Genomic DNA, 15,411 nt, shown 5'->3' on the forward strand with positions numbered 1-15,411 from the left:
TAACAAAATAAACAGACATTTGCACCCCTTCCTGCGTCCATGTATCAGCGGACATGGATCGTTAGTGATCTATCACAGTGTATACCATCTCCTGTGATCAAAAACAAAGGATGTTGTCCTCTCTGATATTATGGGTGCCTTGAAACCGTTTTCATGTCACTATTATTAAAAATTGAATATTGTACTATATGCGTCAGCACTTCACTGCCGTGTGCACATGTGCCTGTCACATCAAACTAACAGTCAAGGGGTAAACGAGATGCAACCTTGGAGATACAATTGTAACGTTCTACAATCAACAACGGAAAGATCACATAATGGAGAACGCTACCTCGTTGATTTCCATAATCGTGTTGGTCCTTCCTGCCGTTTTCTATCATCATTAATCGATTTTCGGCCGCTCTAGATCCGCAAATGATATTTCAGTAGTTATGTTTGATCCAAGCAGGGGTCAATAAAGACATGTTGAATCGTTGGCATTATATTATTATTATTGTTGTTGTTATTGTGAGAACTTGTCTCTTACCATTTCACACAATTTAGAACAGCATTTTACGCACACACGTTGCTGTTGTCGGTTAAACATTTCAAGATTTTCCATTTTATCAGAGGTAGTTTTATATACATAAGGCAAAATTGAAACATTGAGTTCCGCGCCTCAGTCGGTAAAAACGGAACCCTTAGAGCATCACTTCGTTGTCCGTCTATCTTTCTGTCTGTCCGACTGTTAAAAACCAATTTTCTCAGGAACGTTAGACGTATCAAGTTGAAATTTATGTCACATACTAAGGTCTACGGTCCCTTGGCGATGTAAATGATTGAATCTTCTAAGTCAACGCTGTCAAAAGATACGACCATTTATGTCACGTATTTTGACACTCGAAAACTCACTCATCAAAACCTATAGGGTACTTCCCGTGGACCTGGAATCATGAAGCTTGGCAGTAAGAAAGGCTTTACAGTATAACTAAAAGGAAAAAACGAAATTGTTAATTTTTAGTTACATCACACGAAAAAAAGTCATTTGTTATCTCTCTGCCCGAACGTCCGTCTGTTAAGATGCCTTTTTCTCAGTCACGGGTAGACGTATCAATTTGAAATTCACGTAGCAACGAGGTACTAAGGTCTATGATCCCTTCATGGTGTAAAAAAGTTAAGTTTCTAAGTCAGTGAAATCAAAAGGTTGGACATTTTGTGTCGCATATTTTGACCCTCGCAAACTCACTCATTAAAATCTACAGCGTACTTCCCGTTGACTTAGAATCATGAAAGTTGGCAAGACTGCCTCTTTAGAAGAAGGCGTGGTTATCCTCGCCAAAACATAGGTCAACATCCGGTTTCTATTAGCAATCGAGGCGGATTCTTTATAATCATTAAATTATTCACGATTGCTGATGCGCTGTAATGTTAAAAGTTCTTAAAATTAAAACATTCTCGAAAGTCTTGGAATTCCCGGAACCGATTTCTTGCCAGTATCAATCCGTATAACACGTAAAAATCATTGAGATTATCGACTCCCAGAGCGGAGGAACTATCAGAATACATAATTAAGTTTGCATGAACCATCGGAGCGTGAATCCTACTCGCACCTGGCCATTACTTTTCTTTTTTGTAAGTCAGTGCTGGTTATCCAGCCTCTTGAGTGAGTAGATTCTACCTCTGATTTTAAAATATGTGCAGAATATACTGTCATAGCTTTTTCATGAGACTCCAAAAGTTTCCGAAGCATCAGTCCCTTTAGATGCTGGAACAGGTGGAAGACAGAGGACGCCAAATCTTTCAAACGGAGTGAATGTTTCAAACATTCGTGTTTCGAAACCCTCAGTTTTCCCGCTTCAAAATACCTTTCTGAACAGGTGCATGGTCTTGAATAAATATGATTTTTTTTCAATCCAGGCTTTATCGTTCATTCCAGTTAGTTGCACCAGCACATTTGCTTAGTATCCTCAAGGTGGTAAATGGTAACGAGTCCTTTCGTCCTTGAAAACAGTAGCCATAATCCTGCGATACATGAAACGCACACTTTTTTTTTTTTTTTTTTTTTTTTGCCGTGTCACCTTCATTAATCCATCGTCTGTTGCTGTTTTGTGAAATGGTTAAATCGTGACATGTCCACTGACATAAACTGGCACACCATGTCGATTCGTTTCTCTTCATGCCGTCCCAAACATCCGTCTTCGCATTTTCGTATGGCTATCACTCAAGACATAGGGCATCCATTCTGTAAAAACTTTTCTCATAGTTAATTCTTCTGTTAAAATGTACCGAACCCTTTAGTTCGATATACTTGTGCCATCAGCTACTCCTACACCATTAACTGGAGATCTTCCAGTGCCACATTGTGCACTTTCTCCATTTTTTCATCGCTTGTTGCAGTTTCTGGTCATCCTTCACCTGGCTCACCTTCAAGAGAAGTACAGCTACATTTGAATTTAACAATTCATTTATTGACTGTAGAAAATGAAGGTGCATATTTCTTAGAAACCTTGAGTGAATTTCCTTTGGCGATGAACCGTCCGAAATAAAGTATTTTATAACGATACGGTATTACAGTGGATAACACTGGAACGAAACACACATCATTACAAATATTTCAGAAAGCCACACGAATTAACTTATTTCGAAAATCACGTTGAGACTTGGTTTATATTACTATACAACATTTACCAACGTTACAAAAACAATCATTTAATCGTTGTCAATGCCATCTCTGCACAAGGTCAAGAATTTTCACCTTGCCCTTGTACCATTAGAGCCATAAAATAACAAAGACTACATGCATTTCCCTTGATTGTCTGAAGCAAGTACGGACACTGCCAGCTAGTTCATTTAAACGAACAGTGACAAGTTAGCAGCGCAGGCTACAAAGTTGATGCAATTAACTCTTTCGCAGTCATAATTTTGGCTTTGATACTAATTAATGTTGAAAGGTTTTGTAGCTAAACCTGTATTTAATTCAGCATACTAGGGTGTGCTACTGTTTACATTGGATTTTTCACTACACCTTTCCTAATAAAGTTACCAATGCTTCCCTTGCCTACACATTCAGCTACTGGACCCATCCTGAGGTTTTTGCACCATGAGCACCCAACAGTAACCGTCTAAAGGCACGGAATCTCGAAATGAAGCAATTCTCTGCTGGTTTTAGCAGCACACCATACGTCACTGCTCCATTTCTCTGCTGCTGTTGCTCGAATTTGCTACCCTCGTTATTGGTTTATTATCTTTTCTGGAAATGTATTTTTTGCTTTATTCCACAAATATTCCCTGAAGTGGACGTAATTGTTTTGAAACTATAAACTTCACTTTCGCACTAATTTATGTTTATTGCTTAGTAGAAAATTATTTTGATCTATGAGGTTAAACCCTATGTTGCCATTTGACAACAATGTAGACAGGAAGCTACAAAAGGGAAACAAAACCATTTTTGTCATTAAAACCAAATTACATTGTTACTAAAGCGCTCTCGCACTTGTTAAAATGTAATCCTCCACTTATACGTCTGCGCACTCGATCAATAATGGATCACAATGACAGCTGCACTTCTGTACCAGAATCCCACTAAATTATTTGAACTGATGTACTAGAAACGCAAATATTTTAAAAGAAGGCATTAATGTTATGCAGGACGTTCCGGCAGCAACGGAATTCCTATATAATGGAAGTATGCGGAAGATTGGGAACGGAAAACAGTCAATCGATCTTTTTGAAAAATGTAGGATATTAGTCTTCCGAGAGAAACAGTGCCGAGTGGGCATACGTATCGGCGTAGTCATTTCTCAAGTCTCTGACAGTGAGCTATGTTCTGCTGGCCAGCGTGTTGTGCTGGTCCGTTACCTCTCAGCAACTCTCGCTCCAAGTCTTGTGTCATTGCTGACTGGCTGCTTCTCGATGTTTGAGTCTACCACCAGTATTGTGATTTACTGCAAGAAATGGATTTGATTCATTAGTTTGAATAATCCTCTACTTACGTTTCAAACTGCCTAGCGTCTTGGCTATAATTCTCTCGCAAAACTATCCACCTAAGTCGTCACATTACAAGTTCTCATTTTTTGTTTTTTAGTCTGCCGTACTTCAATTCCTATATATTAGAATGTTGTGATCAACTGCAGACATCGGTATTTCTACTGTGAGATGTCAACAAATGAAGTAAATAAGAAGTTACCATTTCCACTTCAAGGCCTGAATTTGCGCTTCCGCTACAAATAATACAGTTTTATAACTGAGAGTAGCTAATTTGCAGATGTAGATGAGAGTTGTTTTTGTTCTGTTAACTATTCTCTATCGTACAATGTTACTCCACGATGTTTGTGAAATCGAAACATCAAAATAGAAAATTTGGTGAACTACGCCTACAGTGTTTCTAGAGTTCTGGGTAACTGCAGCCAATTCGATTTTTAAATTCCCTTCTGACTGGCACAATCTTTTCTCGCAATATCTTCATCCATTGGCTAAATCTCGCCACAGTACTCAGTAATCAGTTCTCGAAGTCTTCCGAAAATACCATTTTGGAATAATTAAGTGCAGGTACTCCAGTGTGGACTATAATTATTGTCTGGCAACATATGCTAATGCGTTAATGCGATACCGATTTACGCTAGAAAAAATTTATTTCCAATTTAGGGCCACCAGATGAAAGTCTGGCAATGTACACCTTCTCTTCGGCGTCTCCGCTGCTCATATAGAACAAATTGTGTAAATAGTAGTCAATAATAAAAGTAACGTTATGCCTTTCTCACTTGTTTGACCTTCTCTGCTCATATCCAGTTCCTAATCCATTACGTATAGAAACATTTCTATTCGTCTTTGTTGCATTAACAGCATCAAATTCGCACCTGGTGGGCAAAATTGGAACTAATTTTTTCCGGCGTAAATCGGTTCTGCATTAACGCATTATAATATCTACCAAGCTTCACTTCCATACGATAAGTACAGCCTACACAGGGCCCATGTGAGTCGCTGGACTTTAATTACAGCTACTCGGCACACGTACTGACCATTACTTGTATATATCGAGATTATTTGGCGACGCCCTTATCAAGCCATCCATGATACAAGGAAAGGAACATTCAGAACATTTCAAAAGACGATCCCATGTTCCACACGTTCCACAGTTTCGGAAACGGAACTCTTGTGAAAGTAAAAACTTGTTGTGTGAATGTAGTCAGTCAGTTCAAGAGCTAGTGCTATCCTCCCTATCTACTGATCTCCACTATCTGTAACACTGCAACACGAATGTTTGTTTACTTTGCCTACTTCCAGTCTACACTGTGTCAAAAATCATGGAATACCTCCTAACATCGTGTCCGACCTCCTCTAGCCCGGCGTAGTACAGCGACGCTGCGTGGCATGGACTCATCAAGTCTTTCGAAGTCCCCTGCAGAAATATTGAGCCATGCTGCCTCTATAGCCGTCCATAATTGCGAAAGTGTTGGTGTAGGGTTTTGTTCAGGAACTGATCTCTCGATTATGTCCCACAAATCTTCGATGGAATTCATGTCAGGTGATCTGGATGGCCCAACTCGAATTGTCCAGAATGTTCTTCAAACCAATTGTGATCAACTGTGGCCCGGTGACATGGTACACTGTCATCCATAAACATTCCGTAGTTGTTTTGGAACATGAAGTCCATGAATAGCTGCAAAAGATCTCAAAGTAGCCAAACATAACAATATACACTGAATTATCGGTTCAGTTTGACCAGAGAACCCAGTCCATTCCATGTAAACACAGCCCACACCATTATGGAGCCACCGCCAGCTTGTACAGTCCCTTGTTGACAACTTGGGTCAATGGCTTCGTGGGGTCTGTGTTACACTCGAACCCTACCATCAGCTCTTAACAACTGAAATCAGGACTCAGTTGACCAGGCCACGGTTTTCCAGTCGTCTAGGGTCCAACCGGTATGGTCGTGAGTCCAGGAGAGGCGCTGCAGGCGATGTCGTGCTGTTAGCAAACGCACTCGCGTCGGTCGTCTGCTGCCATAGGCCGTTAACGCCAAATTTCGCCGCACTGTCCTACTGGATACGTTCGTTGTACGTCACACTGGTTTCTGAGGTTATCTCATACGCGACCGCTACGGTCGCAGGTTCGAATCCTGCCTCGGGCATGGATGTGTGTGATGTTCTTAGGTTCGTTAGGTTTAAGTAGTTCTACGTTCTAGGGGACTGATGACCTGAGAAGTTAAGTTCCATAGTGCTCAGAGCCATTTGAACCATTTATTTTATGCAATGTTGCTTGTCTTTAAGCGCTGACAACTCTACGCATACGCCGCTGCTCTCGCCCGTTAAGTGAAGGCCGAGGGCCACTGCGTTGCCAGTGGTGAGAGATAATGCCTGAAATTTGGTATTCGCGGTACACTCTTGGATATCGGAATATTGAATTCTCTAGCAATTTTCGAAATGGAATATCCCATGGGTCTAGCTCCTACTACAAATCCGCGTTCAAAGTCTGTCGATTCCTGTTGTGCGGCCATAATCACATGGAAAACCTTTTCACATGTATCACATGAGTGCAAATGACAACTCCGCCAATGCTCTGCCCTTTTATAACTCGTGTACGCGACGTTGTCTCCCTCTGTATATGTGCGTATAGCTATCCCGTGGCTTTTGTTACCTCAGTGTATAATATTTTGGGCCACTCCGTGTTCTCACTAGGTATCTTTGCCCAGAAACAGGCGGTCAGACTGACGCAATCACTAGGTAGGCCATTGATATTGTGTCTGGGAAGTCTAATTCTCCCCTCCCTGCGCAAATATTTCGTCCCGACATTTGATGTTGACAGTACTGGTTCATTCAGAAGAGACTGCACCGTTCATTCAGTGAATACTACACAGGAAAACGACATACACTTAGATAACACTTCCTTAGCCATTGTACAAAAAGGTGTGCATTATTCACCACGTTTCCTTTTCAGTACACCTCCAGCAGAACTGAAAAAAGAGTGGGTGATACACCCCAAGTATTCAAGTCGAAGTTCTGTTCTGTACAGGAGTTCCTTGCAGTAGCTGAGAACTTTTTTCTGTAATGTATTATTGATTCGTAATTTTGTGTTTTATTAGTTCTTCAATTCTTTGTTTATAAATTTTCTAATCAGCATTCTGTGCACTACGTATTGACGCGTTACATGAGCAAGTAACTTTGGCTCGTATAGTTCTAAGAAACCTTATCTTCCCTCATTTCTCCTTGTCATCTGATAGGAGATTTGAGAATGGGTGCAACTAACGAGCAAGAGGATACTTCTCTGTTTCCACAAGCTATTGCGAGTCCGACAGACCTTCAGCAGAGCGCAGAAATCTTCTGGATTTTAGCCGTCACTTATTAGACAGTTACTCATAAAATGTATGACATTTGTAAGATAATGTCTTGCGTATCTTCAACAGCTATTTCTCGACTTAAGCCCATTGGAGTCATACCTGTGAAGCAACAAGGTTTCTGTTACGCTGTTGTTAAAAATCCCATAATTTTAAGCCGGCACGTCTGTTTTGTGTGTCACAGTCTACGGTGCAACGTCAAACGTCGATGACAAAGATTAGCAAGAAAGGCTCTATATTTTTATGTATTTGATTATTATATCAGAAGTAAGAAAAAAAAGGAAGAAAAGCTAATCCTTTCAACGGGACTATCTATATTAGCTATACTGATACAGCAAGCTCTCATCACTAACTAAAAATTAAAGCATGTTATTGGCTGCAATGCTACGTTCTCATAAAACTGCAGGAAGGCGACTGACGCTAGCGCAGGTCATTATTCCTCCTCGAGGAAAACAACATATAATCAGAAAAGTAAGCTGATATTTTCGACCAGACACGATATATTATTCCTTTAATTCCGTTTTCAGTTGTTTTGGAATATGCAATGCTTATTTCGCTTAAACACCATACTCGATGGCAACTGAAACGGAAATTACTACCTGTGATGCTCCTGGATAATGTACAAATTCGTCAGCACTATTTTTCCACAGCAAAACTGCAGCCTACATTGTTCCCGTGTCTTTCGAAGTCGTTGAGGGGAGTTGCATGTGTGTTGCAGTGATCAACGGTGAAAAAGCAGCTTTCAACACGCCAACATTTGCACAGAAACGTGAACGCACACTGGATATGCTCATCAAGGACCTCTACTCGGAACACATGATCGAAGGAAGAGGGGTGAGCGCTCCACTCTACCCCTGTACCATTTATTGTCACATACAGAACATCTCTTCGTCGTCTCCAATTCAGTCTATATACAGTTAATTTGCCAAACGAGTCTCTAAAAAAATAACAAAGAAAGGCTACAGCACATAATCATTAATCAAAATTCCTGTTACTACTTCATTCATGCGCTTTTCAATAGATCACAAACTTCATAATCTATCATTCGCTATAACCATGGTATTGTAGAGTTTTAATGTCAAATCTGGTTAATATTTTATGTGCAGGCACAATATTTTTGTCATAAACAATAAATTATGAGTTTCTTCGATGTATTTCAACATAAATGTTTCCATGTCTTGAAATTCTAATGCGAATCGAGTGGCAGTAACATCCAGGGTAGAAGTTCGAAAGTTACTGCTCTTTCCTCCTTTATTTCATTCTGCGTTATCCTGTTTCTGTAACCATTCGTAATGAGAGGTGTTCTGTCATGATCATTTAATGACGTTATAATCGTGATAGAAAATTATTATTCGTGTGCCATATATATAAGGCCCAACATTTAAAATACCACTGAAAACCCATCTCTCTGTTAACTTCCACGCTATGGAGTAGGTTATACAATACTCTTCCACTGTAGAATGACCGAACCATAAAGATTGTTGTTAGACCAAGTGTGACAAAGAAATGTCTTTGCTGAATGATTCATAATCAGCAGTTAAATGGATTACTTCAGGATCAGCTAAATACGTTATTAAAACATACGAAAGAAAATATATTAAAGTATTCTATGTCTTGCATACATGTATCGTGCCGTCTAAATAAGATTCAAGGAACAAGCTTATTACAATTTTGTGTTCTCAGATGTATCGAATATTCTCAGACGTATCAATGTGACGATAATAAGAAATAAGAAGCCATCACAAAACATCAGACAACATTTATTGTGAACGTAACCATTAAATATATCTCATCAGTTTCACAAATAATTTGTAAATAACGACTTTTGTGGAAAATCCTTCAACAATTATATTTATAGAAGAATTTCACGCATTTGACTGTAAGTAAACACTAGGAATTACGGTGGAAAGAGCGTACCAAGAACAGTACTATTTGCTTTCCTTAACTGAATGTCTCAAATGAGCAAGCAACGAAACATTATGTTGAAAAACTTTATGTTCATCAACGTTCAGATCGCCTTCGTCCAGGAAAATGGAAATACATATGATATAGATAAAAGTAATTAGAACTTATCTGAGATAAATCTGAAACCATAAAGAAAGAAGAAACTTCTCATGGATCTGAAAGACGGGATTAGTAGAGCCTCTTTGTGTGTATTAATAGCGACTCGCATAGATACACATTGAACTTCTTTTGTCTGAATGATAATTAGATAATGAGAATTAAGATGTGAAATAAACTGCAGTATAAAAAAGGTTAACACAGTTATAAAATCAATGAAGACAAAGATATCTTCAAAGAATTGGTAAATTACGAAGCAGTTATCTAAAATAACAAACATTTATATAATTTTGACTTCAAGACGGGCTGAAAATAAGTTCTAACACTAATACAAGATCTCCCGGAGATAAAAGTCTAAAACTGTAAAACGGTAAGGTTTCATACCAACGCTAAGACAGTTTAGATTTGAAACGACTGATTAACAGCCGTCTTCAAAAATTAATTCGCTACGTTTCTGTATACGAAGTCTGAATAACTTCGAAACTGCACAGGCTCAGAAGATCATTCGCATTGTCAAAGGTGAGTCGTTGGAACAAAACGACAGTATACCGTAGCCATTTCTATTCGTCCCATACTACCAGCATTCCTAATAGAAACTTATTTCCACACAACTATAATGAGGAAGCAGCAGATGCTAAACTTATTATTCCACATCATTATGTAACTCCTGACAGGGGTAATTTTGTATATCCAGTTTTTTATGTAATAAAGACTATTAAGGAGGTCGGATTAATACCACGTCACATAAAAAGTTTCAGTGCAGATGGCATTTGTAACTAGTCCTGTATATCCACTGTGCGCACAGGGACGCCAATGGCTAGTTAACATTTTTCATAATAATAGTAGAGTGAAGTATAAGTTGGTGATGGGGTTTATGAGTATATTCAAAAATATGATATAGTAAATGAAGATCAATAATGTTAAGCGAAGAAGTAGAAACATGAATGACAGGACTTATTCAAAATAACCTGATAATAGTGTCGCCATTTGCAGCATGATTACAGGACTGTCATATTAATGTATTCTGTCAACGTGATAGCAGAAATTACCATAGCATGGACAAAAATGGATGACGGCCTGAGTCATGGCAGGGTGATACGACAGATGGGAAAGACAGCCACTGACGGCTGTAGCAGGCACATGTGCACGACAATATTGCCATTAATTGAACGAATCCATTGCGTTACTGCGCGCGGCCTAAGGAATCGGACTGACGTGCAGTGTTTGGTGGACGGAATTCAGACCTCTCTTGTTCGATAATTACCATGCTCTTACGGCCTGGCTCTACAAATGATTACAGGATTGTCATATTAATGTATTCTGAGTTTCAACCTGATAGCAGAAATTACCATAGCATGGAAAAATATGGATGCATGAAAATTCACACAGTCTGCAAAGATCAAATTTCCACTGTCTCCTTAGTGACAGAGTCACGTTAATTTAAAGTATGTACCAGTTACCGCATCTGCTTAATCAAGATCCTTAGCTTACTCATGAGGCTGTATTTAAGTATGCAGATTTTCTTCATCGCGTAATCACTGCCACACGCACGCGGATTATTATAAATACTTGGGACTCGGAGAACATGACTATCCATCACAGAGTCCAACAGCTTTTTCTTTCTCTTAAGAAGTCTGACACCAATATATTCACTCTCTTGTTTAAGATTCGTCTTATTTTACTGGATATTCCTCCACATAACACAAATTGATTTAATTGAGGTCCTCGACAGCCATTTTTGTTCTGAACATTGTGGTCACGTGCTCCATTTCGACATCAAGATGGCCATCCGACGTGCTTCAAGGGCTGTTGTCTTGCATTGTGATGCGAAAAACGATGCTATGTCATCAAATAAAAACTAGCTACGATGTAATATCGGATTTCTGGGTCATTCCTTAGCTTTACTATCTATGGATTCCCATTATTTATGTTACTGTCAGATGTTTCTCTGTCAAAAACAATGGAGCGTAATTTCAAAAGATAGGAACTTTAACAAAAGCTAACGGAAAAGAAATTCATAGAAAACAGTAAACCGAAAAAGTTTTTTGTGGAGAACTTTTGCAGTTTGTCTGGTGTTATTCTCTGCCCACTGTTATCAAATGCAGTGACTGTAGGTTCGACGAAGACAACATTACGCCAGTGCGGATGCTCCACGTGAGGATGCAATGCTTCAAATATTTAGAGCTACTAATTACGCCGATAGCCGTATTTCCTAAGGAAGACTGCTTGTGTATGTGTGTACAGACGTGTAATGGGAAAATCAAAAATAATTTTACCTTCGCTTAATCAGTAATACTGAAAAAAGCAAAATACAGCAGCGTTATTGTCTGTGGATTCCCATTATTTATGTTAGTGCCAGTTGCTTTTCTGTCGAAGACAATGGTGCGTAATTTCAAAAGACAGAAATTTTAACAAAACGCTAACGGAATAAAATTCATGGAAAACAGTAAACTAAAGAATTGCAATAATCACAGATTGAGCAACATACGTTAAAGTAGCAACGGAGACTGAAGGACTTAGTCTGCCTTAACTTTTAATTGTGAAGAATTGTTTGGAATAAATCAAATGCTGTCTTAGATATTAGTGAATGCGGTAAAATATCTTTCTGGTGATAAGCGAGATCGGACAACATAAGTAGGATCCTAAAGGGAAATAAGTAATTTGAAACAGGCTACTGACAGAAGAAAATATACACCAGTCTCTTTCTTGTTGCACTGAAAAATGATTCATTTTAATTTTTTCTTAACGTTACCGACAATCGTAACGGAGACTCATAAATATAAGATCTAGATCTTTTTACCAAAAAAGGCTTCCAAAGGAAGAACGGCGATTATCAGTAAAATGTAACTCATTTTAGGAAAGATAGTGAACATTGAAAAAGAGAACTGAAAGATACATAAAACGCAATGTATATGATTTATGAGCATGTCGGAGTGCTAAAATGATACATGAAATTAGATTTCAAAAAATACAGCATATAGCAGTACTGCTGTAAGCATTATTCGAACCATGCTGCGGTAAATTCAAGTTTTGATGGCGCATTATGTGTAACATTTTTCATTTGCATCAGTTACCTATATAAATGTGAACTGAATACCTCGCTGTACTCTCGCCTTAATGGATTTCTTTTGCAATAGCCTGCCCACTCTTATCAAAACTCATTTGTCTCCTTTCTTTTCTAATTTTCAGTAAGGCGTGAACCATCATAAATTATTTAATGAGTGATGTTTCATTCATTGCGGTTTGTACGTTCATCATTTCAGTAGTCTCATTACACTCATATAGTTAAATTAATCGAAGCTTTCATTGTCGTAGTTGCATTTATTCTTGTTTTTGCTTTAAACATTTTTGTAGACAAGTTTATTGTATTTGCTTGCACGATTAAATCTCTGCTTTTGAATAACTGTAATAATCACTGATTAAGCAACAGAAATTAATGTTATTAAAAATACCAATCTCTATTTAACTATACAGGACAGAACCAAACAAGCAATTTATATCCATAGTTCCTTTGTACTAATATTTTAAATGATTTAGACGTATACGGCAGGCTTTACGGAACCTTGACGGATAAATATGGTTGCAAAATAATCACTTTTTTAAAAAAATTTGCGATGACTCTCCGACTGAAGTTTTCCTTTTTAACTTTCGTGAGCTATTATCAAAATGTGTATATTACGAATTTTGTTCGGCAGCAGACCACGTTGACAACAATGGGCACAATCTGAGCAGTCACAGGGGATTTTCAGAGGAAGAAAGGATCAGAAAACCCATTTCATTTATTTGACCATAATGTTAATAAGTATTATGTAACGTAAGTCTTTTCGTCACGTGTATGTAACTATATGTAACTTTTTTGTATGTTACTTGTTTACCTGCTCAAGCACCAACCGAAGCCACACACAGTAATCGAATACAGTCTCATTCTATTCTTCTGTGGGTACCCAGTGGCAAGCATTGCTGGATGTTTCATAAACAGCTTGCGACTTATTTCGTATAATTTTACGTCAAAAGCCTAACGAAGTTCTGCTTTTCGGCCTCCACCTGAGCTCACTTAATAACTCATGGCACCGAATGCGTCTGTATGGCTACGTGAAATAACAGAATAAAATATGTTCACCATATTAATGTAAATGCGCGATTCTTCTGCAAGACTAAACGCACATATTCATCGCAAGAGAAATGCTCTGGATCAAAGAGCATCGATTCGATCCTATTTGCAGGGTTGGACTGAAATGATGTGACCGGAGCTCGACGCTGGCTGCAAGATGGATGCGTATAGCAACAGGCAATCTATTATTTTGGCTGGGTGTAAAAGTGAATTAAAAAACACAGGAAGTCTGGTAAAACTGTATGTATTCTTAATGCTTTTCAATGCACAAGCTGTAGTGATAAAAACGGACAGAAATCCGATGAACGCGGGAGAAAAACGGGAAGCAGTTGCCCCATGGTTTCGCTAAGTACGTAGAGTTTGCCTTCATACTGCAACGTGCATTGGTGCGGCGACACTGACCTCAGTGCCGAATGGAGCCGCGTCGGAAATACAGGGTGATCAAAAAGTCAGTATAAATATGAAAACTGAATAAATCACGGAATAATGTAGATAGAGAGGTACAAATTGACACACATGCTTGGAATGACATGGGGTTTTATTAGAACCAAAAAAATATAAAAGTTCAAAAAATGTCCGACAGATGGCGCTTCATCTGATCAGAATAGTAATAATTAGCATAACAAAGTAAGACAAAGCAAAGATGATGTTCTTTACAGGAAATGCTCAATATGTCTACCATCATTCCTCAGCAATAGCTGTAGTCGAGGATAATGTTGTGAACAGCACTGTAAAGCATGTCCGGAGTTATGGTGAGGCATCGGCGTCGGATGTTGTCTTTCAGCATCCCTAGAGATGTCGGTCGATCACGATACACTTGCGACATAGGTAACCCCAAAGCCAATAATCGCACGGACTGAGGTCTGATGACCTGGGAGGCCAAGCATGACGAAAGTGGCGGCTGAGCACACGATCATCACCAAACGACGCGCGCAAGAGATCTTTCATGCGTCTTGCAATATGGGGTGGAGCGCCATCCTGCATGAACATCGTACGTTCCAGCAGGTGTTTATCAGCCAGGCAGGCGATTCTGTAACATATCGGCGTACCTCTCACCCGTCGCGGTAGCAGTTTTGCTGTACAGCGCGATCTGTCGGACATTTTGCGAACTTTTTTTTTGTTCTAATAAAACCCCATGTCATTCCAAGCATGTGTGTCAATTTTTAGCCCTCTATCTACATTATTCCGTGGTTTATTAAGTTCTCAAATTTATACTGACTTTTTGATCACCCGCTAGAGGTTCGGCCATCACGAAGGCGTCTGCAACACACGTCTCCTGTAATACTGCCCGTCTACGGGTGATCTCTCGTGCCGTCTCGAAAACCCCTGCCCTGTCTTCGGCGTTTGATTTCAGAGAACTACCTGCACTTACGATAGTCTTCCCATGTTGCGAACCCAGTGGAGTAGTAGGCACGCTCCTCCAAAAGGAAAAACAGAATAATTTGTCTCTGTTAAAGTTCCTGTAAAGGTCGATCTAGCACGAGGCCTGAGACTGACAATATCTACGTCTTTTCTGCTTTGTTTGAATTAACGGCCTCGCTTTCACTTCGTCTCCCAATAAGCGGAAATTGTACAAAACTCCTCCCAGTACGAGACCAGGAGCCACGTGGTAGTCAAATGTTATCTCCCTCGTTCACGTCATTGGCGGTTTTGAAAAATATATTCACAAACAACTAACATGGTCTCAATATCACAAGTCCAGCTTTGTGGTAACGAATCAGTATATTCGTATCACTACAAGGTCTTCTTCACTTTTTCCCGTTTCACTATGGGGTCGACAGTGGTATTTCGGTTTTGGCAGTGTTAGTGCCGTACGACTTACTATACAGGGTGTGTCCGTAAGAGCGTGCAAAAATTTAACAGGATATAGAGGACGCTCCACTGAACAATTTGAGGTAATCTACCTGGAGTCGGAGAAGCCAGCTTA

The 15,411-nt window shown here is 39.2% G+C and overlaps 1 protein-coding gene across 1 annotated transcript in view; it reads left to right on the forward strand.

Annotated features, from left to right (window-relative positions):
- The window catches only part of LOC126183925 (GTPase-activating Rap/Ran-GAP domain-like protein 3), a 662,070-nt gene that overhangs the window by 564,877 nt on the left and 81,782 nt on the right, over positions 1-15,411 (forward strand). The window contains exon 13 of the mRNA XM_049926272.1: positions 8,031-8,146. Coding sequence (XP_049782229.1) covers positions 8,031-8,146 — 116 coding nt within the window. The remainder of the gene's footprint in view (positions 1-8,030; positions 8,147-15,411) is intronic.

This window comes from Schistocerca cancellata, chromosome 4 (genome assembly GCF_023864275.1).
Source record: "Schistocerca cancellata isolate TAMUIC-IGC-003103 chromosome 4, iqSchCanc2.1, whole genome shotgun sequence".
Lineage (NCBI taxonomy): Eukaryota > Metazoa > Arthropoda > Insecta > Orthoptera > Acrididae > Schistocerca > Schistocerca cancellata.